This window comes from Aquarana catesbeiana, linkage group LG10 (assembly GCF_042186555.1).
Source record: "Aquarana catesbeiana isolate 2022-GZ linkage group LG10, ASM4218655v1, whole genome shotgun sequence".
Taxonomy (NCBI): Eukaryota; Metazoa; Chordata; class Amphibia; order Anura; family Ranidae; genus Aquarana; species Aquarana catesbeiana.
In genome coordinates this window covers 52,527,007-52,552,476 of record NC_133333.1, presented here as the reverse complement: position 1 = coordinate 52,552,476, position 25,470 = coordinate 52,527,007, and the positions used below count along the sequence as shown (strand labels likewise).

General features: G+C 43.9%; 1 protein-coding gene across 5 annotated transcripts in view; it reads left to right on the top strand.

Moving 5' to 3' along the window:
- The window catches only part of LOC141110684 (interferon regulatory factor 3-like), a 77,031-nt gene that overhangs the window by 44,905 nt on the left and 6,656 nt on the right, over positions 1–25,470 (top strand). For 4 of the 5 annotated variants that reach the window (XM_073602176.1, XM_073602177.1, XM_073602180.1 and 1 more), the window contains exons 6-8: positions 3,041–3,262; positions 14,109–14,477; positions 19,597–19,715. In XM_073602176.1, coding sequence (XP_073458277.1) covers positions 3,041–3,262; positions 14,109–14,477; positions 19,597–19,715 — 710 coding nt within the window. Of the gene's footprint in view, positions 1–3,040; positions 3,263–14,108; positions 14,478–19,596; positions 19,840–25,470 lie in introns of those variants that run through there. The other variant, XM_073602181.1, reaches the window with a different exon arrangement.

Below are 25,470 nucleotides of genomic sequence, written 5' to 3'. Positions count from 1 at the left end.
CCGGCGAAGTACGTCATGTCCTCCCCCCCGCTTTCTTCTGGGAGACACACAGGTCCCAGAAGACAGCAGGGACCAGTGAGGACCCTCATGGCAATTTGCGCATTTTCCCTTACTGAAAGTGCCGGTGCCTGCACCCGGAAGCCGAGTGACAGATCGGCTTTGGGTGAGGACATTGTGGGCGCCCTGGACAGGTAAGTGTCCTAATATTGAAAGTCAGCAGCTGCAATATTTGCAGCTGCTGACTTTTATTTGTTATTTTTTTGGCGGAAATCCGCCTTAAAGTTTGTGTGTGTAAAGGCAGGCTTCCCAATGCTTTTAGTAATATGGTGTAAATGTTTGCTTTTAGGTTTAATATTGCTTTAATTCTAATGTCTTACTATGGTCTCTTTTTTTTTTAATTGCTTTTTTAAAGGATGGGTGCTTTTGTGCTTTCTTTCATTGCCCTTTGTTTGGCCACCACTATACACTTACAGATTCCATCAGAAGAAGTGAAGGTAGGTGTTGGTAGTAGTAGTACCGTATATACTCGAGTATAAGTCGAGATTTTCAGTCCTTTTTTTTGGGCTGAAAGTGCCCCCCTCGACTTATACTCGAGTCACCGCCGTCTGCCTACATGATCAGAGTGTCATGCAGGCAGACGGCGGCCAGCGTGTGCTACATACCATTCGGCAGCCTCTCACTGTTCAAAAGCCGCGCCTCCTCCTCGTCTGGAGGATAGGCAGAAAACTCCATTTCCCAGCAGCCTATCACAGACATTCTCTCATCCTCGTCCATGGTATGAGGATTAAAGAGAATGTCCATGATAGGCTGACCGCTGACTACTGGGAAATTGAGTTTTCTGCCTATCACGGACGAGGAGGAGGCACGGCTTTTGAACAGTGAATGGCCGCCGAATAGTAATAGCACACGCTGATCGGTGGATGCAGAGCGGCACACGGAGGCATGCACAGGACACAGGTAGGTTGCACACATATACAGGACACATGCACACATACACAGGGACACATGCACAGGACACAGGACACATGCACATATACACAAGACACAGGACACATGCACATATACACATGACACATATACACAGGACACATGCACATATACACAGGACACATGCACGGGACACAGGGAGGTATACAGCTGGAGATGGGCATTGTTGACCCTCTTTTTCCACTTACAGTAGCTGCTGCATTTCTCACCCTCGTCTTATACTCGGGTTAATAAGTTTTTCACATTTTTTTGTGGTAAATTAGGGCCTCGACTTGTACGCGGATCGAGTATAAATGGTAGTAGTTTTTCTCTTAGGCAGCTCAACGCCCCCTTCCAGCAGTGACTTGGCAATCTTTAATTTCTAATTTCTAATGTAAGCACAATTTTAAAAAATACTTGAATTATGTTAATGCTTCTACAGTAAACTTTGAGGATGAATAGTTCTACAATGTCTGCATCTACAGAAGTCAGTGAAGGGTTCTTTATAAAAGCTAAATTTTGTGTTTTTTGGAATGTGTAAATACTTGACTGTTCACAGCCTGGACACAGATTCACTTTAAGGCTGAGTTCACACTATCTTCTGATGCGGCTCACAGCAGTAGTCCAGTGTGTCCCCATTCACCGCTTCAGGTCCGATTTCAGCCCAAATTTTTGGCTGAATTCGGACCTGAAATGGACCAAAAGACGCACAGAGCTGCTGTGCAAATTCGCAATGGAGCCGCAGCGGAGATGTGTTAACCGGCTCCATAGAGAGCCAGTCAAAATCTCCTGCTATTGCAAATTGGATGCGGGTAATACGCATCCAATTTGCAATAGTGTGAACCCAGCTATCACCTAACCTTCACCCTAACCCCTAACTTTAACTCTTTTTTTTGAAATATAAAAAATAGAAATCCACTGGAGTAGTCTGTGCAACAGTCAGCACTGCTCTCCGCTCTGCCCCTCCAGTGCTCACTTGAGCACTGGAGAGGAGGCAGGTGCAGCTGGCTCAGGCTCTTAAGCCCCATACACACTATTAAATTTTCTGCAGGTTTTTATCTTCAGATTTACCAAAACCATGTAGTGCAAGAGCCTGCCTGATTGCATACAAATTGAAACTCTTAAGGTTTGACCTCATATTATATGGTTTTGGTAAATCTGAAGACAAAAATCTGCAGAAAATATAATAGTGTGTATGGGGCTTTATGGGACGTACACACGGTTGGACTTTTCGGCTACAAAAGTCCGACGGACGCCGACAGACCAAATCCGGCGGACAATCCGATCGTGTGTGGGCTTCCCCGGACTTTCAGCGGACTTTTCCAGTCGCAAATCTGACGGACTTTGGAACTTGCTTCAAATCTTTACGTCGTAACTCCGCCGGACCCAGAAATCCGCTTGTCTGTATGCTAGTCCGACTGACGAAAACCCACGCTAGGGCAGCTATTGGCTACTGGCTATCAACTTCCTTATTTTAGTCCCGTGTACGTCATCACGTACGAATCCGTCGGACTTTTGTGTGATCGTATGTAGGCAAGTCCGTTCGTTAGAAAGTCCGCCGCAAGTCCGCCAAAAGTCTGTTGAAAGTTTGTCGGACGGGCTGTCGGACTTTTGTAGCCGAAAAGTCCGACCGTGTGTACGCCCCATAAGACACACTCTGAGACGGAGCCAGCTGTCAATTAGGCAGCTCGATGGATCCTAACAATATGCTTGGGATCTTTTCAGAGCCTGGAGTGGCTCAGTGAGGTCAGCCACCAGTGGACTATAGCCTGTTATAAACTGACTGTGAGTCAAAAAATAGCAAACATAAGTGCACCCCCTGTCACCCACAAGAGAAGCATGACTAACAAAGCTTTGCCCATACTTCTCTTTTAAAAGGAAAACACACCTGCTCCATAATGCATCACAATGCATACTGTGGGTATTGTGGTGCTACGCATTCTCAAAAATAGAAACTTTTTTTTTTGTCCCTGAGCATCTATCTATAATTAAGAAGACCTCAGTCACGGCTGAACCGACCTTTTAAACGATTCAATGTTTTACTTCGATTTTTGTTGTTTTTATACATTTTCAGCATTATATTGTGATTTGGAAGATTTAAAAAATTGTTATGCAATCCCGGATGACAATACACCTTCTCAAGAAACTGATGACCATATTTTACCATCACAAATACCTATGGAAGGTTCTGCTGCCTACTATGAGGGTGCTTACGCTATTGGACACGTTCACCTGGATCACGAACAGGAGACGTTTCAACAACAAATAATGAGACACTTTACCTGCAACTCCTTTGGTGAGAATTTACAATGCAAAGAACAATAGCAGCAACCATTGGTCCCGATCCTGAGAACTACTGATGCTCTGGTGCTTGGTAGAGTTACTTAGTTGTGCATAAGTGATTTACTTACTTATGAGTAACTTCTAAGTAAAGATAGTTTAAGAGGACCTGTGATCAAAAAATGCAGGCAGAGGGCAAAGGACTAGTCACCAGCAGCGGCCGGTTCATAAGGGGCACAGAGGCTCCATGCGGGGCCTCGGATGCATAGATTTCTACAAGGGCGACCTAGGTTTGTGGTAAGTGCGGGGCTGGCGAGCGGGCAGGTTGGCGAGCGGGCGAGAAGGTTTGTTGTAAAATGGAGCACCAGCCGCCACTCCTAGTCAGAAGTACTGCTCCCTACAGATGCACCTTGCTGAAGAATCGGTGCTTTTGATTCTTCCATCAGGAGCCCATGTGACAGGGTGACATAGTTGAAAGACAGGGACAAAGTGTTGTCACCCTATACCAGGACATGCCTGAACAAGGACCTTCATGGCAGGATCACAAGGGAATATTCTAGCCACTTGCTTACTGGGCACCTAACCCCCCCCCCCCCTCCTGCCCAGGCCATTTTTCAGCTTTTAGCGCTGTCACTCTTTGAATGACAATTGCGCGGTCATACAACACTGTACTCAAATGAAATTTTTATCATTTTTTTCCCCACAAATAGAGCTTTCTTTTGGTGGTATTTGATCACCTCCTGGGTTTTTTATTTTTGGTTAAAAAAATTAAAAAGACAAATTAAAAAACAAAACAAAAAAAAACAAAACCATTTTATATTTTGTTAAAAAATTTTGTAAACAGGTAATTTTTCTCCTTCAATGATGTACGCTGATGAGGCTACACCGATAGGCTGCATTTATGGGCACTGATAGGCTGCATTTATGGGCACTGATAAGGCAACACTGATGGGCACTGATAAGGCAGCACTGATGGGCACTAATAGGAGGCACTGATGGGCACTAATAGGCGGCAATGGTTGGCACTGATGGGCATTGATAGGTGGCACTGAAGGGCACTAATAGGTGGCACTGATAGCTGGCACTGATCGGCACTGGTAGGTGACACTGATAGGCAGCACTGCTAGGTGGCACTGATTGCTGGGAACTGATTTGTGGCACTGGCAGGCGGTACTGGGGGGCACATATGAGGCGGCTTCGCCCTTCCTCTTCAGGACTGATGTCCCTTCAACAGAAGCCTGTGAACGGCTTTTTTTTCTCCTCACGCTGTCAGCGTGAGGAGAAAACAACAAAGGAAGCAATACAAAGAGAACAGGAGACTTTCTCATACAAGTACACAGTACAGCAGGCATATATCAGGAATATGAAATGTTGGGTTTACATATTCTTTAACAACTTGGAACCACATATCCAATACGTAACCCAGTAATCAGGTTGTCCCTTTTTGTTCAAACATATATGCTACAGATGCACTACCTATAGGGCTTCATGCACACAGACTGTTTGAGGCTTAAAATATGCTCTAGCCTAAAATCCGGGCAGGGGCGTAGGCTGTGTTGTCAGCGCCCAGGGCAAGGCAGGTAATTTGTGCCCCCTAACCCGTGGTCTTACCTATTTTCAGCTCGCTCCAATCTGGTCCCCTATGTTAGTCAGTGGTGGCTGCAGGGGAGAGGAGAGAGCGCTTGACAATGGCTGGTAAAGCCTGGAGCGGTGACATCACCCATAGGTTCCTTGGTGGGTATTGGAGGAGTTATTTAACCCCTTTGTGCTGCATTAGTGGCCACTGGCAGTGTTGTTTAACCCCTTCATAATGCAGCACAAAGGGGTTAAATAATGGTCACTAGTCACTAATGCATCAGTGACCAGTGGCAGAACATTGACCCCTTGCTGCACTTTAATGACTAAAGACATTGTTAATGAATTAACCTTTTCCAGGAGTTAACCAGTCCAGTTCACAGGAAAGAGAGACAGGGGGATGAGAGAGAAAGAGGGAGGGGGTGAGAGGGGGAGGGGGGGCGAGAGAATGGGAGTAAGTTAGAGAGAGAGAGAGAGAGAGAGAGAGGGCTGAAAGAGAGGGGCGTGAGAGATGGGAGAAGGGGGCTGAGAGAGAGAGAGAGGGGGTGAGAGAGGGGGAGAGAGAGGGGCATGAGAGAGGGGGGCTGAAAGAGAGGAAGTGAGAGATAGAGGGGGCCTGAGAGAGAGAGGGGGTGAGAGAGAGGGGGGGCTGAGAGGGGTGCTGAAAGAGAGGAAGTGAGAGATAGAGGGGGGCTGAGAGAGAGAGGGGGTAAGAGAGAGGGGGGGCCAAGAAAGGGGGAGAGAGGGTGGCTGAAAGAGAGGAAGTGAGAGATAGAGGGGGGCTGAGAGAGGGGGAGAGAGAGGGGGCTGAAAGAGAGGAAGTGAGAGATAGAGGGGGGCTGAGAGAGAGGGGGGTAAGACAGGGGGGCTGAGAGAGAGGGTCGTGAGAGAGAATGGGCTGGGAGAGAGAGAGGAGGGGCTAAGAGAGAGAGAGAGGGGGGCTGAGAGAAAGAGAGGGGGCACAGAGGGCTGAGAGAGAGTGTGGAGGCTGTGAGAGAGGGGATTGAGGGGGGCGAGAGAGAGACCTTAGAAGAAAATCACACGCCAGGCAGCGAGGCGGGACTCCGGGAGCAAGTGGCTGCACATGCGCCAACCGTAATCACCCATGGGCCAGCCCCATCTCTGCACGTGACCAGCTCGGCTGGGCCAATCACAGGACACCTATGTCTGCTGCCTGCACATGACCCTGTAAGGCCAATCACAGGGCGCCCATCACGGAGCTCAGACAGCCGGGCCGGCTTAGAGAGCAGCGGTCAAACTCAGAACGCAACGGCCGACTCTGCAGTGAGAGTGTGAGACAGTGTCAATGACAGACAGTGTAAATAACTAATGACCCGCTCCTCTAGTTGTTGCGCCCGGGGCCACTGTCCCAGCTGCCCCCCCACGCTATGTCACTGAATCTGGACACCTTTCCTCACCTGGGGAGCTGCAAGTGGCATGCACGGCTGCCCATAGAAGTGAATGGGTGTACACTGCCATGCTTGGGAATATGCTGATGCTTTCGTGCATCAGCGTAAACATGTCTATGCGCATATGACATGTGCCCTGAATGCTGATTTCTCACATTTGGGAAATCTGCATGCAGGTCTTTATGCCTATGCATAAAACTATACCCGAGTACGGCTGCATACAGCCGTTCACTCCGGTGGCTGGCTGTACAGGCCTTCTGCAGCTCTCCCCTGCAGAGAAAAACATCAGAATTTTAAGCTAGACCACATTTTAAGCCTCAAATGGTCTATTCACTGGACTGCAACTTGTATATTGCAGGCACAAAAGGGAATATTCAGGTTGCTGGATATGTGGGGTCAACCAAACCATGGTTTTAATACATGGGTAGGCAACCTTTTGAGCACAGTGTGGTAAAATGTTTTCAAAGAAATTTATCGTGCTGATTTTATAACAAAAAAAAGTCAACCTGACCTCCACACCTCAGATCACTATACCTCCCTGTACATCTGTCCCACCACTGAACCTCCCATTCATCTGCTCCACCGCAGTACCCTCCCACTCATCTGCTCATCTGCTGTACCTTCCCCCTCATCTGCTCCACCGCTGTACCCTCCCGCTCATCTGCTCTACTGCTGTACCCTCCCGTTCATCTGCTCTACCGCTGTACCCTCCCGCTCATCTGCTCCACCGCTGTACCCTCCCCCTCATCTGCTCCACTGCTGTACCCTCCTGCTCAACTGCCCCACCACTGTACCCTCCCACTCATCTGCCCTACCGCTGTACCCTCCCGCTCATCTGCTCCACCGCTGTAGCTTCCCGCTTATCTGCTCCACCGCTGTAGCCTCCCGCTCAACTGCCCCACCACTGTACCCTCCCGCTCATCTGCCCTACCGCTGTACCCTCCTGCTCTTCTGCCCTACCGCTGTACCCTCCCACTCATCTGCTCCACTGCTGTAACTTCCCGCTCATCTGCTCCACCGCTGTACCCTCCCACTCATCTGCCCTACCGCTGTACCCTTCCGCTCATCTGCTCCACAGTTGTACCCTCCCGCTCATCTGCTCCACCGCTGTACCCTCCCGCTCATCTGCTCCAACGCTGTACCCTCTCACTCATCTGCTCCACCGCTGTACCCTCCCGTTCATCTGCTCCACAGCTGTACCTTCCCCCTCATCTGCTTCACCCCTGTACCCTCCCGCTCATCTGCTCCACCGCTGTACCCTCCCGCTCATCTGCTCCACCGCTGTACCCTCCCGCTCATCGGCTCCAACACTGTACCCTCCCACTCATCTGCTCCAACGCTGTACCCTCCCGCTCATCGGCTCCACAGCTGTACCTTCCCCCTCATCTGCTTCACCGCTGTACCCTCCCGTTCATCTGCTCCACCGCTGTACCCTCCCACTCATCTGCTGCACCGCTAATCTATGAAATGTGCAATATGCAGAATGGTGCAAGGAAGCAGAAATGAGGCACATCTACTTGTCCTGGCACAATTATCCCCACTGATCCACCTCTCGCATCCAGCCCACGTGCTTTTTGTGTTATGTATGTGATGTATGTGATGTCACATACAAGCATCTGGAATGGATGCGCAATGATGAGCTCAGGTCAAGGGCATTTTCAGAAAGCAGTGGGCCTGTGTGTAGGATCATAAGTTGGGCCCCCGCAGCTGAGAAAAAGTACAATACAGAGCGACGCAGTAAAAGTTGGGTGTGATTTTCATTGCGCTGAATACTGGCTGTGGCTTAAAGGGACAAAGAGTGCCGGGGTTCAGTGACACAAAGGTTCAGGAATAAGTAACGCAGAGTTCAGGGGTCAGGTGTACGTGACGCAGAGTTCAGAGGTTGGGAGTAGGTGATGCAGAGCTGAGGGATCAGTAGTAAGTGACACACACAATTATATTTACTATATATATATATATATATATATATATAATTAATTTCAACAAAGTTCCCAGAAGCTCAACAGCAATTACACAAACTGGTTTTCTCAATCACAGTGAAATCCCTTCTTTCTGGGCTTGGTAGTGGCAACAGAGCAAGTCAACTTCCTCCAGATGGTGATTGGCTTTAGCAGTGGCCAATCATCGTCGTCCTCCTCCTGGAATCAGGGACCGCCCCCCTAGCAGAACTGCACCCAATCTCTTCCCCATCACAAGAGCTGACGATCGCAGCTACAGCAAATTTAGAGAACCAAACAATGTTTTCCATCTTTCACAATGTGTGGGGGCGCGAGCAGGTGTGACGTGCGGATTTCTGAGATTGGAATGCATTAGTGCTGCAGAATCCGTGTCTCACTGACACTTCCCTGCGTTGTTCTGCTGATGAGGAGGGAGTCGAGTGAGAGAAAAAGTGGCTTTGCGTGCCGCTTGTGGAACCTGTGCCGGGGGTTGCCTACAGCTGTTTTAATATATAAATTGTTACTTAAAGTTTTATGCCCTGTACACACGAGTGGAATTTCCATCGTAAAAATCTTGGATGGCTTTTCTGACGGAATTCTGCTCAGGCTTGGCTTGCATACACACGGTCACACAAAAGTTCTCTGAACTTTTGACCATCAAGAACGCGGTGACGTACAACACTACGACGAGCCGAGAAAATGAAGTTCAATGCTTCAGAGCAGGTGTTGAATTGTTTCCGAGCATGCGTGTTTTTTTTGCACGTCGAAATTGCATACAGACGAACGGAATTTCCGATAGGAACTTTTTTTGATGGAAAAAATGAGAAACTGCTCTCAATCTTTTGCTGGCAGAAATTCCGCCAGCAAAAGTCAGATGGAGCATACACACGATCGGAATTTCCTACCAAAAGCTCACATTGGACTGGTGAATTGCAGTTCTACTAAAAATCACTGATCACCACCATTACTAATAAAAAAAATAATAATAAAAATGCCATAAATCTATTGCCTATTTTGTAGACACTATAACTTTTGCGCAAACCAGTCAATATATACGCTTATTGCAATTTCTTTTACCAAAAATATATAGAAGAATACATATTGGCCTGAAAAACTGATGAATAAATTAGTTGGATTTGTATTATAGCATAAAGTAAATTTATTTTTTTTTTAAATAATTGTCGCTCTTTTTGTTTATAGCGCAAAAAAATAAAAAAACGCAGATGTGATCAAATACCACCAAAAAAAGCTCTATTTATGGGGAAAAAAAGGCCATCAATTTTATTTAGGTACAGCGTTGCACGCCCACGCAATTGTCAGTTAAAGTAACGCAGTGCCCTATTGCAAAAAATGGCCTGGTCATTAAGGGGATAAATCCTTCCGGGGCTGAAGTGGTTAAATTGGTCCAGCTTGGCACAATTTAGGTAGGCATATCTAATTCCTGATAACCTGCTGGGAAAGCTGGAAATCACAGTAGTGCTACTTTGGCACTGTCTCCATTCATAGAATACCTTGTATTATTTATTTATTTTTTTAATGAATAGGAGTTCTTAGATTAGACAAGGTGGAAACGAGGGTCAGTTATGTCACAATCTCTGCCTCGTCCAATCAGAAAATGCCTTGCGTTCGTTAACCACCTCATCTCCAGAAGGTTTTACCCCCTTCATGACCAGGCCATTTTTTGCTTCTTTAGCTGCCAATTATACAGTTATGCAACACTGTACTCAAACTAAATTGATATAATTTTTTTTCACACAAATAGAGCTTTCTTTTGATGGTATTTGATCATAACTGAGTTTTTTATCTTTTATAATATAAACAAAAAAATACCAAAAATGTTGAAAACAAAACCCAATATTTTTTACTTTCTGCTATAAAACATATCCAATAAAAAAATTAAAAAAAAAATTTCTTCATAAATTTAGCAAAAATGTATTATTGGCAAAAATCCCAATAAGTGTATATTGATTGGTTTGTGTGAAAGTTATACGGGTTGATTTACTAAAGGCAAATCCACTCTGCACTACAAGTGCACTTGAAAGTGCAGTCGCTGTAGATCTGAGGGGAAGATCTGAAATGAGGGGAAACTCTGCTGATTTTATCATCCAATCATGTACAAGCAAAAATGCTGTTTTTTATTTTCCTTGCATGTCCCCCTCAGATCTACAGCGACTGCATTCCAAATGCACCTGCAATGCAAAGTGGATTTGCCTTTAGTAAATAAACCCCATAGTGTCTACAAACTATGGTATATAGTGTGTGTATGTATGTATATATATATATATATATATATATATATATATATATATATATATATATGTATGTATGTATATATATATATATATATATATATATATATATATATATATATATACATACACACACACAGAGTATCTCACAAAAGTGAGTACACCCCTCACATTTTTGTAAATATTTTTTTTTTATCTTTTCATGTGACAACACTGAAGAAATTACACTTTGCTACAATGTAAAGTAGTGAGTGTACAGCTTGTATAACAGTGTAAATTTGCTGTCCGCTCAAAATAACTCAACACACAGCCATTAATGTCTAAACCGCTGGCAACAAAAGTGAGTACACCCCTAAGTGAAAATGTCCAAATTGGGCCCAATTAGACCTCTTCCCTCCCCGGTGTCATGTGACTCGTTAAGTGTTACAAGGTTTCAGGTGTGAATGGGGAGCAGGTGTGTTAAATTTGGTGTTAACACTCTCACTCTCTCATACTGGTCACTGGAATTTCAACATGGCACCTCATGGCAAAGAACTCTCTGAGGATCTGAAAAAAAAAATGTTGCTCTACATAAAGATGGCCTAGGCTATAAGAAGATTGCCAAGACCCTGAAACTGAGCTGCAGCACGGTGGCCAAGACCATACAGCAGTTTAACAGGACAGGTTCCATTTAGAACAGGCCTCGCCATGGTCGACCAAAGAAGTTGAGTGCACGTGCTCAGTGTCATATCCAGAGGTTGTCTTTGGAAAATAGACATATGAGTGCTGCCAGCATTGCTGTAGAGGTTAAAGGGGTGGGGGGTTAGCCTGTCAGTGCTCAGACCATACGCCGCACACTGCATCAAATTGGTCTGCATGGCTGTCATCCCAGAAAGAAGCCTCTTCTAAAGATGATGCTCAGGAAAGTCCACAAACAGTTTGCTGAAGTCAAGCAGACTAAGGACATGGATTACTGGAACCATGTGCTGTTGTCTGTTGAGGCCAAGATAAACTTATTTGGTTCAGATGGTGTCAAGTGTGTGTGGCAGCAACCAGGTGAGGAATACAAAGACAAGCGTCTTGCCTACGCTCAAGCATGGTGGTGAGAGTGTCATGGTTTGGGGCTGCATGAGTGCTGCTGGCACTGGAGAGCTACAGTTCATTGAGGGAACCATAAATGCCAACGTTTACTGTGACCTACTGAAGAAGAGCATGATCCCCTCTCTTCGGAGACTGTGCCGCAGGGCAGTATTGCAACATAATGACCCCAAACACACCATCAAGACTGCCTTGCTAAAGAAGCTGAGGGTAAAGATAATGGACTGGCCAAGCATGTCTCCAGACCCTATTGAGCATCTGTGGGGCATCCACCAGCTCCGTGATGTCATCATGGAGGAGTGGAAGAGGACTCCAGTGGCAACCTGTGAAGCTCTGGTGAACTCCATGCCCAAGAGGGTTAAGGCAGTGCTCTACAATAATGGTGGCCACACAAAATATTGACACTTTGGGCCCAATTTGGACATTTTCACTTAGAGGTGTACTCACTTTTGTTTCCAGCGGTTTAGACATTAATGGCTGTGTGTTGAGTTATTTTGAGGGGACAGCAAATTTACACTGTTATACAATCTGTACACTCACTACTTTGTACAAAGTGTCATTTCTTCAGTGTTGTCACATGAAAAGATAAAATAAAATATTTACAAAAGTGGAGTGTACTCACTTTTGTGAGATACGGTATAAAATTGAAATTAAATTGTTTTTTTTTATACTACTTATGGTGGTGATCAGCGACTTATAATGGGACTGCGATACTGCAGTGTGACACTAACTGATACTGAGGGGGGGAATTGGCTGACACTGACATCATCAGTGACACTAATAAAGTGATCAGTAATAATACTGTACACTGTCAGTGTACTAATGACACTGGCTGAGAGGGGGTTAACAGTTGGGGCAATCAAGGGGTTAAATGTGTGCCTAACATTGTGTAATGTGTGCTGCTTTTACTATCAGATCTCTTTGTTTCGTATCCCTGCTTTACAGAGCCCTGTGTTGATTGTCAACACAGAGCTCTGGGCTGTAATTTGACGCAGCCGATCAGCAGGTCACAGCCATGAATCATTGTCCAGGACCTGACAGACTCCCGCTGTGTACAATCAGCCCTACACCCAGAAACGCGCAGTGATGTACCAGTATGTCGCTTTGCCTATGCGGGCTGCCCGTGCACAGTACATTGCGGGTGGGTGGTCTCTATGTGGTTAAATGCAAGGAGTTCTATGAATGGCACCAGCGCCAAACAAGCAACCCCCTGTGGTCAGTATGCAGAGGGGAAGCCGCTCACATAAAACACCAGCAGGACCCAGAATATTGCCGTTACCACTGTAGTAGCACCGACTACTACAGTGATTGTCAGTTTCCTGATGTATAAGTAATGTACTGTATACATACATTATTCCAAACTGGACCAGTGTAAGTATGCAATCCAAATAATTCCTAGAGTTCAGCTTTAAGTAAAGGCTTGGTTTAACCTGAACCTAACCTCAAATACTAAAGCCTGGTAAACACTAAGGCTCTGTTCACACCTGAGCGATCAAAATCGTGGGCGGAATCGCTGCAATTCGAAAGAGCGGCAAATCGCAGAACGCCCCACCACAATTTTGCAGCGGTTTTCACCTGACGAATTGCAGTAAAAATTGCAAAAACTGAATCACAGGGCGCCTGTCACCCAAAAAAATTCCAAGAACTTCTTTTGGCCAACAGGCATCCTGTGATTCCGTTTGTGCAATTTTACCAGGTTTGGTCAGGTGACAATCGTGGCAAAATCACGCCGTGATCAGGGTGTCATTGGAAGTGTCTGGGATCGCACGGGTGTCCTGCCAATTGCCAATATTACAAATTGTGGGCAGAATCGCAGTGATTGCGCCTGTGATGCGGATCACTCAGATGTGAACGGAGCCTAAGTTTTTTTTTTTTTTTGTTTAACCCAGCAGGCTGAATGAAAAAAGCGGGAGTTCTGGAGGAGCCGCTGTACTAACTATCTAATGTTAGTACAGTGTTCTCTCCCGTTGAGCTATTGTGATCTGACAGGAGGACCCCCCCCCCCCCCCCCCGGCCAGGAAACACTAGTCAGCCCTCTCAGCCAATCGGCCAGCTTCTGTTGGACCGGCTGTCAGACACACAAGCCAAATGTCACCCGACAATCGTCCCATGTGTACGGCCCTTAACCCTAAGGCAGGCCAAAGATGGTGCAATTTTCTGTTTCTGCCGACTGTGTTGATGGAGGAATCAAGTGATTTACTTTCCTGCAACCCATGATTATTGCTAGCTGCTATAGACGCTGGCAATAATCGCATGCTGAAAATCCGACATGCTGGTTGTTCCCAAGTCAAATCGATGAATCGATTTGAATACATTCAGCCTGCTGAGCCGGCCGAGATTCAAACCATCTATGGCTGGCTTAAGCTTTAGACAACCATAATTAACACTATCACAGCAATATCACCAATGACAATACAATCCCAAAGAAAATGTTATGCAATGGGAGTTTTGTAGGTTTTTCAGTGGCAGAACTCCCCCGTGCTTTCTACGCCACAATCAAAAGTTCCAATTGGCTGGTGAAAACCATCATGATACAATCACAGTGTGATAATGTATTTGCTGATTGACAGGTCTTAGTTTGGATATAACGTCTTTTCTCTCTCTATTCGCTGCAGAAACTGATTTTGAAGTCAACATTTATTACAGAGGAACCAAAGTTAAAAGCACCACGGTAAACAACCGATTTGGATTCTGCCTGACTTCCAGACAACATCCGCCTCCGGAAAACTATTTGGAGGATGTGATTCTTCCCCTGGCTCAGGAAAAAGTGAATGATCAAATACTGATTAAAGCAGTGAACCGTATTCTGACCAACCTGGATCGAGGAACCCGCGTGGAAGTCCGCGATGGGGCAATCTGTGCAATTAGATTGGGTAACTGTCGTAGTTTCTGGTCCATAACAGATACACCTACCACAGCTCTGCCCAGTCCAATAGACAAAGATGACTACAGCGTCTTGTACACTCTTCAGCAGTTTGTTATTGGTATGTATAAAGCTGGCTACACGCATTACAATGCTAATAGGAGTAGAGATCAGAGTGATGGAGAGATGAGCTCATTAGTAGTGTTGGGTGAACGGTTTGGCCCGAGCATCAGTTCGGGTGTAACATTTGCCTGTTTGGCCATTCGCTAAACACTCGAATTTGCAGGCTGTACGTCGGGTGTTTGCCCCGCCAAACACCTTGCAATGCACAGTGCATGCTGCTCCCTGATTGGGCAAAGCTTTGTCCAATCAGGGAGCAGTGTAAGCTGGTTTATAAGAAGCGGTATAGATTTTTATGGGAACCCCACGCCAAAAAAAATGTTTAAATGGCATGGGGTCCTCCCCAAAATACCCCCTACCTATTCACATGGGGGGCTGGGATTCCAGATTCCGATAAGGCCTCCACCCACAGACCCCGACAACCACAGCCGGGGTTGTCAGGAAGAGACGCTTGTCTCCGTAAACATGGAGAAAAGGTGCTTTGGGGTGGTGGGCAGAATTCCCAAAGCACCCCATGTTGAGGGCATGTGGCCTGGCACGGTTTAGGAGGGGGGACGCTCGCTCATCCCCTCCTTATTCCTGACCTGCCAGGCTGCATGCCAGGATAAGGGTCTGGTATGGTTTTTGGGGGGTCCCCACTCCGTTTTTTTTCTTTAATTTTTTTAAAACCAGGTGCCGGCAATTGCAGTCATTTTAAATGGCATTTGACTCACTATGCATGCTCCAGGCAGACTAAGGGGACCCCCCCAGGCACTATATTTAAATGAATTTTTCATTTTTATTGTTGCACTTTAAACAGCATTAAAATCACTGCTCCTGAAAAAAACGATTGTTTTTAAAAATAATTTTTGCATTGATACATGTCCACCAGGGCAGTACCTGGACGTTCATACCCCTTTTATGGCCAATTACTTGCATATAAGCCTTCAAAATAGGCACTTTTGATTTTTCCTGTTCGGCTCCCATAGACTTCAATGGAGTTCACTGTTCGGGAGTTCTGCTGCGAACCGAACAGGGGGTCGTTTGGCCCATGTCTACTCATCAGTGTGCTGCCTCTCCTTTCAATGTCCAGTCACAGGCTGGGGTGGGGAGGAGAACCTGTAAGGGTTAGGGAGCTGAAGCAAATAAAAAATCAGGACCTCCGCCCTGCCAGACAGGGCTGTCTTGTGTAGCAGAGCCATATTAATCTTGGGACTGCCAGGTAAAGACATCCTTCATGTGTTAAGCTGTTTGCCTGGTGTTTGGCTTTAAGATACATCTCAAGTACTGAGGCTTTACACCCCAACTGTCATCGTTATCTAGAACCTCTATCCTGAGAAGTTAAGACTAATATAATAAACTAGCCATTCTTAATCATGGTTCGGGGGTTGGATGGATTCCTTGAGCTGTGGCTGATTTACCATACGATGATTCCTGCGTAGTTACTCTTCCAACGCAAAGACAGTGGCATAACAACAATCCTTTTAGCTGTCTGTAGCGGTGTAATTCCAACCACTACTGTAATCTGGCCATTCTTCCCCATGACCACCAATGTAGGAGTAGGGCTTTCTTTCCACTGACTACCAACGTAAGGTGTATTATTCCTGCTGACCCCAATATATTATTTAAGGAGGGATTCCCTAAGATCTGAAAATTATTTCAGGGGTTCTTCTAAAGTGCAATAGTTTGGAAAGCCTGAGTTATTAATTACATGTACTGTATAGTAATATTTATGATCATACCTTCTGGAAACTACCATACACTAGGCCTCATGCATGTATTCAACGTCTTTTACACAAATTCCTTATCTAAAGAGTACTGGAAGGTTGGTTTGACAGCCAACTATAATGGTTTGGAGTCCTTTTTTTATTTAACATTTTTACATTTAAATGTTTTTAACAGTTTTATATATATTTTTTTACTATTTATTTACAAACTTTATTAAAAAAAAAAATCAAAACTTTCCTGTTGCAATGGGTGTCTAAAATCTGACTTGTATCTTAGTACAGACATCTGGAGAGATCAGAGAGCCAATCATACAAGCAGGAAATTACATTTTTGGAGGCATTATGTACATTAATTGTATAGAACACCTCCAGGTTGCCATATTGCATTGAATTTTACAATAAATTACAGCAGCTGCAAATTGAAAAGGGAAGACAATTTTCAATATCATTAAATTTACAATATGGCTTGTATAGCAAATACCTGTACTCTAATAGGGATATACAGTGCCTTGAAAATTATTCATACCCCTTGAAACATTTCCATGTTGTCATGTTACAACCAAAAACGTAAATGTATTTTATTGGGATATCATGTGATAGACCAACACAAAGTGGCACATTATTGTGCAGTGAAAGGAAAATGATAAATTACACTTGTGTGACCTGAAAGTCGCACGATTTTTTTGCTGAAATTTTGATGCGACTTGAAGCAAAGCCTGTGTAATGTTGAGGTCTAGGGACCTCAAGTTGCCTCAAAGTCGCGCGACAGTAGTGCAGGGACTACTCTGAAGTCGCACGGATATGAATGGTACTCATTGAAAAGCATGGAGTACAACTTGTCATGCGACTTTGCAGTCCCAAGTCGCAGGACAAGTTACACAAGTGTGAAATTTGTATTCAGCCCCCTTTACTCTGATACCCCTAACTAAAATCTAGTGGAACCAATTGCCTTCAGAAGTCACCTAATTAGTAAATCGAGTCCACCTGTGTGTAATTTAATCTCAGTATACAATCAATAAAGCTGTTCTGTGAAGCCCTCAGAGATTTGTTAGAGAACATTAGTTAACAAACAGCATCATGAAGGCCAAGGAACACACCAGACAAGTCAGGAATAAAGTTGTGGAGAAGTTGAACCTCCCTGGCGGTATTCCCGAGTGTGGCTCGGGGTGAATTTTCAGTACCAAAAGTGGTAACCCCGAGCCTTACTCGGGATCGCATCGCAGGATCCAGGCAAAGTTACTTACCTTGTCCCCAGGATCCTGCAATGTCTCCCCACTGTGTGTGTGCGAGCCATGTCCTCCACCGGATCTATCACAGTGCTGAGCTCTATTCTTACATTACATACAGTAATGTAAGATTACAGTGTACTGTATCACATTATTTCACATCCCTTTTGTCCCTAGTGGTCTGTCCAGTGCCCTGCATGCAGTTTTATATTATAAATACTGTTCTTTCTGCCTCGAAACTGGAGATTGTTCATAGCAACCAAAAAGTGTCCCTTTACGTCAAAAGTGGTTTTAGACCAGCTAAAAAACAGCGATAATAAATTAGAATCACTTGCAGAATTGAGCGATAGTGATTTGTGGGGAAATTCATCATCAAACACTGAAAGTAATGACAGCGACAATTCTGCAACTGAGCAAATTTCTGTGTTTTTGATTTGATTACATTATTCAATAATTTTTATTATTATTATTTGTTATATTTATTTATAGTTATTTATTATATTATAATTGATGATTTCATGTTTCAAACTTTATCATATCTGGGTTTGTCTACTAAACTCTTGTTTGGACAGATTTAAGTGCGTTATTCCTAAGAATTACGGGCCTACAATATAAAACGCCAAATTTCCATGCAAAACATTGTATCGCTTTGAGCATCAAAAATCTGACATAATGATACCGCCAGGGAGGTTAAAGCAGGGTTAGGTTATAAAAACAAAACATCCCAAGCTTTGAACATCTCACAGAGCACTGTTCAATCCATTATCCGAAAATATAAAGAGTATGGCACAACTGCAAACCTACCAAGACATGGCCGTCCGCCTAAACTGACAGGCCGGGCAAGGAGAGCATTAATCAGAGAAGAAGCCAAGAGGCCCATGGGAACTCTGGAGGAGCTGCAGAGATCCACAGCTCAGGGGGGAGAATCTGTCCACAGGACATCTATTAGTCGTGTGCTCCACAAATCTGTCCTTTATGGAAGAGTGACAAGAAGAAAGTCATTGTTGAAAGAAAGCCATAGGAAGTCTCGTTTGCAGTTTGTGAGAAGCCGTGTGGGGGACACAGCAAACACGTGGAAGAAGGTGCTCTGGTCAGATGAGACCAAAATTGACCTTTCTGGCCTAAAAGCAAAACGCTATTTGTGGCAGAAAACGAACACCGCATATCACCCTGAACCACTGTGAAACATGGTGGTGGCAGCATCATGTTGTGGGGACGCTTTTCTTCAGCAGGGACAGGGAAGCTGGTCAGATTTGATGGGAAGATGGATGGAGCCAAATACAGGGAAATCTTAAAAATAAAACCTGTTACAGAGTCTGCAAAAGACTTGAGACTGGGGCTCATCCTCCAGCAGGACAACGACCCTTAACATACAGCCAGAGCTATAATGGAATCAAATGATATTTATGTGTTTAAACGGCCCAGTCAAAGTGCAGACCTAAAAATCAAAAGTGAGAATCTGTGGCAAGACTGGAAAATTGCTGTTCACAGACACTCTCCATTCAATCTGACAGAGCTTGAACTATTTTGCAAAGAAGAATGGGCAAAAATGTCACTCTCTAGATTTGCAAAGCTGGTAGAGACATCCCCAAAAAGACTTTCAGGTGTAATTGCAGTGAAAGGAGGTTCTAAAAAAGTATTGACTCGGGGGGGCTGAATACAAATGCACACCACACTTTTCACATATTTGTTTGTAAAAAATGTTGAATATAATTTTCCTTCCACTTCACAATGTGCCACTTTGTTTTGGTCTATCACACAAAATCCCATTAAAAAACATTTACGATTTTGGTTGTAACATGACAAAATGTGGAAAATTTCGAGGGGTGTGAATACATTTTCAAGGCACTGTACCTGTAATCTTTGTTACAAAAAAAAAAAAAAAAAATACTTTTCATTACATATATATGCATGTTGCACAAGTTCAACAATCACTGTCATTTAATACAACAGGAAGCTTCACCCGCAGTGAATGTTTGGTGAATGTCGGATCCTCTTTATAAATATACCCCATAGTGTCCAGACGAAAAGATTTTTAGAAGACCTGTTCTGTCTTCATACACTGGCCCACATAATGGCCAATATTCTGATTAACTGGCCCCTGGATGAGCACCTCTTGTAAGATTAGTTTGATATGTTGGTAACTGTTCCATACGATTGTGTAAATGCTTTTATTATTTCCTACCAGAATTAATTGAATTTGTAGAAAGGAGGAGAAAAGAATCTCCACAGTATTCCATATGGATTTGTCTTGGAGAAACATGGCCAGATGGCAAACCATGGCGTGAGAAATGCATCATGGTTGAAGTGAGTGACAAGTATTGTAGAAATGGTACTGTAACATACATTGCAGGGGCAAACAAGGACAATGGTTTGGAGCCAAATGTCCTTTTTTTTATTTTTGCTGTTGATTAAAATACAGATTGCATCTGTCCCCAACCATACAATGGATATAAAAAGTCTACACACCGCTGTTAAAATATCAGGTTTCTGTGATTTAAAAGAGACAAAGATAAATAATTTCAGAACTTTTTCCACCTTTATTGTGACCTATAAGCTGTACAACAATTGAAAAACAAACTTAAATCTTTTAGGCAGAGACTAAAAATAAAAAACTAAAATAAATGTGGTTGCATAAGTGTGCACACCCTTTTATAACTGGAGATGTAGCCGTGTTCAAAATTAAGCAATCACATTCAAACTCATGTTAAATAGGAGTCAGTAGACACCTGCCATCATTTAAAGTGCCTCTTATTAACCCTAAATAAAGTTCAGCTGTTCTAGTAGGTCTTTCCTGACATTTTCTTAAGCTGGCCATACATTATATAATTTTCTTGTACAACTTTCCTTTAGATTTACCAAAACCATACAATATTAGTCGCATCCTAAAGCAAAAATCATGGTCCGTAGAGAGCTTCCAAAGCAGCAGAGGGATCTCATTGTTAAAAAGGTATCAGTCAGGAGAAGATACAAAAGAATTTCCAAGACATTAGATATACCATGGAACACAGTGAAGACAGTCATCATCAAGCGGAGAAAATATGGCACAACAGTGACATTACCAAAAACTGAACGTCCCTCCAAAATTGATGAAAAAATGAGAAGAAAACTAGTCAGGGAGGCTGCCAAGAGGCCTACAGCAACACTAAGTACTGGCTGTGTGGTACATGTGACCACAACCTCCCATATTCTTCATATGCCTGGCTAAATTTTGCAAAAACTCATCTGAAGTCTCCCAAAAGCATGTGGGAAAACGTGTTATGGTCTGATTAGAGCTGCAGGATTAAATCGTCAAGAATCGTTATCACGATCTTGACTAAAGTGTTTCCCACTTTTTTCTATGCAAAGAATTGCTCTTCTCTTCTCTCTGCTCTTCTGAAGCCACAGGAAAAAACCTGGCAGTCTGCCAAGAATCAAAAGGTTCCTTCTTTATCAGTTGAACTTAAAGTGGAGTTTTTTTTTTAGATGTCAGCAGCTGCAAATACTGCAGCTGCTGACTTTTAAAATAAGGACACTTACCTGTCCCGGGGTCCAGCGATGTCGGCACCCGAGACCGAACCGTCCCTCGGTCCTCGGGTGCTGCCGCCGCCATTCTCACTGAGGGAATCAGGAAGTGAAGCGTTGCGGCTTCACTGCCCGGTTCCCTACTGCGCATGCGCGAGTCGCGCTGCGCGTCTACACTGGTCCCCATTGTGTTGTGGGAACTGTGTATTTCCCACAACACAATGGGGGTGGGCGGGGAGTCTGCGGCTAGCTGCGGCTAGCTATACCTGGAAGTGGGTGCAGATAACTGTATTATACAGGTATCTGCACCCCCCTCCCCCCTGAAAGGTGCCAATTGTGACACCGGAGGGGGGGAGGAATCCGATGAGTGGAAGTTCCACTTTAGGGTGGAACTCCACTTTAAGTGTAAACATTGTAACAATTTGTCAATGGAATAGACTTTGGTGTAAGTGAAAAAAGTTTAACCACTTAAACACTAAACCTTTTTCTGGCATTTGTTGGTTTCTAGTTAAAATCTCTTTTTTTTTTTTTGCTAGAAAATTACTTAGAATCCCCACACATTATATATAGTTTTAGTAAATACCCTAGAGAATAAAATGGTGGTTGTTGCAATATTTTATCTCACACTGTATTTGCGCAGCGGTCTTTCAACTGCAATTTCTTTTGGAAAAAATTACTTTAATGAATTAAAAAAAAAAAACAGTAAAGTTAGACCATTTTTTTTTTTTTTTGTATAATGTGAAAAATTTTACTTTGCGAGAATTGCGATCTTTTTATTCTAAGCAAAAAAATTGTGATTCTCATATTGGCCAGAATCATGCAGCTCTAGGTCTGATGAAACCAAGGTTGAACTTTTTGGCCACAAAAACAACACTGCACATCACCAAAAGAACACCATAACCACCGTGAAGCATGGTGGGCGCAATATCATGCTTTGGGGCGTTTTTTCTTCAGCTGGAACAGGGGCCTTAGTCAAGGTAGAGGGAATTATGAACAGTTCCAAATACCAGTCAATATTCGCACCAAACCCTCTAACTTCTGCTAGAAAGCTGAACATGAAGAGGAACTTCTTTCAGCATGACAACGACCCAAAGCATACATCCAGATCAACAAAGGAATGGCTTCACCAGAAGAAGATTAAAGTTTTGGAATGTCACAGCCAGAGCCCAGAACTGAATCTGATTGAAAATTTGTGGGGTGATCTGAAGAGGGCTGTGCATAGGAGATGCCCTCGCAATCTGATAGATTTGGAGTGTTTTTGCAATGAAGAGTAGGCAAATATTGCCCAGTCAAGATGTGCCATGCTGATAGACTCATACCCAAAAAGACTGAGTGCTGTAATGAAACCAAAAGGTGCTTCAACAAAGTATTAGTTTAAGGGTGTGCACACTTATGCAACCATATTATTTTAAATCAAAATGTGAAAGGAAAGGTGCTACCTAAACATAAAATTCAATATAGTGGAAATTAACAATAAAGTGTACATCAATTAATACAAATATCATCATATGCAGATCCATATAGTAAATGAGTCCAGAAAAGATAAATCTCCAAAAATAAGTGTCCAATAAATAATGAATACTGTATACTGTGGAAAGTGCTCCAATCTTCATAAAAGGTGCTTCACCCAAAGTGCAAAAAATCAATATACGCGCACCAGAACTATTCGGCCACCGTGTGACTATCAAGCATGTATATATTTATTTCCCCTTCTTAAAGAGAATAGGCAATTCCTCCACTAGATCTCCAAACTCCTCTTCTCAGATTCTGGCACTGTAAAAAGGCTCCAAAATGGACCAACAAGAGGGACGTATATAGTGCAATATTGTTTCATAAAATGAACACATTAAAATCGCAATTTTATCCACTCACAGGTTTACAAGAAAATACGGGCATAAGACATGTGCAGCTTTCCCGGCCGATAGCCCCTATCCCATTCACCGACAATAGGATCCGGTGTGCCTTCCACTCAGGGAAGGTAATGTAAGGAATATCTCCAGTCACTGCGTGTCATGCCTACACTGAGGCTCAGTTCACACTAGGACGACTTGTCAGGCGACCTAGGTCGCCTGACAAGTAGCGTCCCGTTCAGTACAATGGAACCGTTCTAATCGGAGCGACGCAAGTCGCTCCGACTTAGAAAAAGGTTCCTGTACGATTTTGGGGGCGACTTGCATAGACTTCTATACAGAAGTCATTTTGCAAGTCGCCCGGGCATTCGTGTGCAGGTGTGAACCGAGGCTTATTATTTTAGTGTTTTTTTTTTTTTGTATTTTTTAACTTCCCTCCACCTAAAAAAATTTCAGTTTGTTGTTCAACTGAGTTGTACAGTTTTTAGGTCACATTGAAGGTGCAAAAAGTTCTGAAATAATTGATCTTTGTCTCATTTTTTTACATCATAGAAACCTGACATTTTAACAGGGGTGTGTAGACTTTTTATATCCACTGTAGGTAACCATTGGCTCTACGGATCCATGCAAACCGTGGTGGACAGCCGCAGCTCTAGTCAGCCTGCCATTGCTTTGTACAGATCAAGCGGCTGCAACCATCCGAAACCACCTGACGTTCCAACCATGAGAATCCTCTACCTGGACCATATGAAAGACAGTGTGAATGAGGCCACATTTCTAGACGCATATAATGATTTTAAATGTTATAACTGACACTGTGCATTTGGCCTTGTTCCCACGGTCCGCACTACAGCATAATCTTTGCGAGGCTGCGCTTACCTGCATGGGAATGCACAGGTGTTCAGTATGAGTTTGGGGACACGCCCACATTGGGGGTTATTTACTAAAACTGGGAGAGTGCAAAATCTGGTGCAGCTCTGTATAGAAACCAATCAGCTTCCAGATTATATCGTCAAAGCTTAATTGAACAGCTGATATTAGAAGCTGATTAGCTACCATGCACAGCTGCATCAGATTCTGAGTGCTCCAGTTTTAGTAAATCTCCCCCACTGTGTTCTAATTGACAGCAATGGGGCTACCTGCATGGGAATGCACAGAACACTTATGCATCGGGGAAGGGACTTTAACAACTTGCTGACTAGCCGCTGCAGTTTCACTGCAGCAGAATGGCACGGCTGGGCGAAACAACGTTATGTTACGTCGCTTCGCCCTGTGGCCACTAGGGGCGCGCGCCCTCTGCTCTCCCCTGGAGCCGATGCGGGTGCCCGTCGGTCACGATTACTGCCGGTCTCCCGTGATCGCTGCTGACACACGGAGAACCGGGATCTGTGTGTGTAAACACACAGTTTCTGGTTCTCTGAGGGGAGAAGAGACTGATCGTCTGTTCATACAGAGTATGAACAGCGATCTGTTATCTCCCCTACACAGTCCCCTCCCCCCTTCAGTTAGAACACACACTAGGACACACAATTAACCCCTTCCATGCCAGTGTCATTTACACAGTACTCAGTGCATTTTTATAGCACTGATCGCTGTAAAATGCCAATGGTCCCAAAAATGTGTCAAAAGTGTCTGACATGTTCGCCATAATGTTGCAGTACCCCAAAAAAATAAATAAATAAATAAAAATCGCAGATCACCACCATTACTAGTAAAAAATTAAAAAAAAAATAAGAATGCCATAAAACTATCCCCTATTTTGTAGACGCTATAACTTTTGCGCAAACCAATCAATAAACGCTTATTGCGTTTTTTTTTTTTTTTTTTACCAAACATATGTAGAATAGATATCGGCTTAAACTGAGGAAATATATATTTTTGGGGGCAATTTATTATAGCAAAAAGTAAAAAATAATGCGTTTTTCTCAAAATTGACGCTCTTTTTTTGTTTAAAGCGCAAAAAATAAAAAAACGCAGAGGTGATCAAATATCACCAAAAGAAAGCTCTATTTGTGGGAAAAAAAGGACGTCAATTTTGTTAGGGTGCAACGTCGCATAACTGCGCAATTGTCAAAGTGATGCAGTGCCGAATCGCAAAAAGTGCTCTGGTCAGGAAGGGGGTAAAATCTTCTGGGGCTGAAGCGGTTAAAGGCACCAACAGACTTGCCTTGAAAGTCCCTTCCCCTATCCAGTTTGTTCTTTGCATATACTGGGATGTGGCTGAACAGTTAGGCTTTTGATAAATAATTTTTACACTTATGCATCCCCATGCAGGTAAACACGGCCCTCCCATGAGCATAGGCTAAGTATGTCTCATGTGAAGGAGGCCATTAAGGTGTGCTCAGTTTTGCTGCATTTTGAGAAATTAACATTCCGTGTATCCAGATTAGATACTCTGAATACATCTAAAGTTCTAAACACAAATACATTGAAAGGCAGGAGAACACAGAAGGCTGATGTCAGATGCATGATTCTGCCACTGGACATTTGTCAAGTCGCCACAGCGTAAGGATGGCTAAGAGGGTTCCTGTCTGTCCCTGTGGAATCGCTCCCTCTGTAGACAGATAGCAAAATGTTGCTGTCCTGACTCTCAGTCGCTGGTCATGGGGGCAATATCTCACTGTCTCAGCCACAGAGGGAACAATTTAATAGGGAAAGACAAGGAGTCTCTTTAGCAAATTCTGACACTGGTGATACTCACTGCAGTA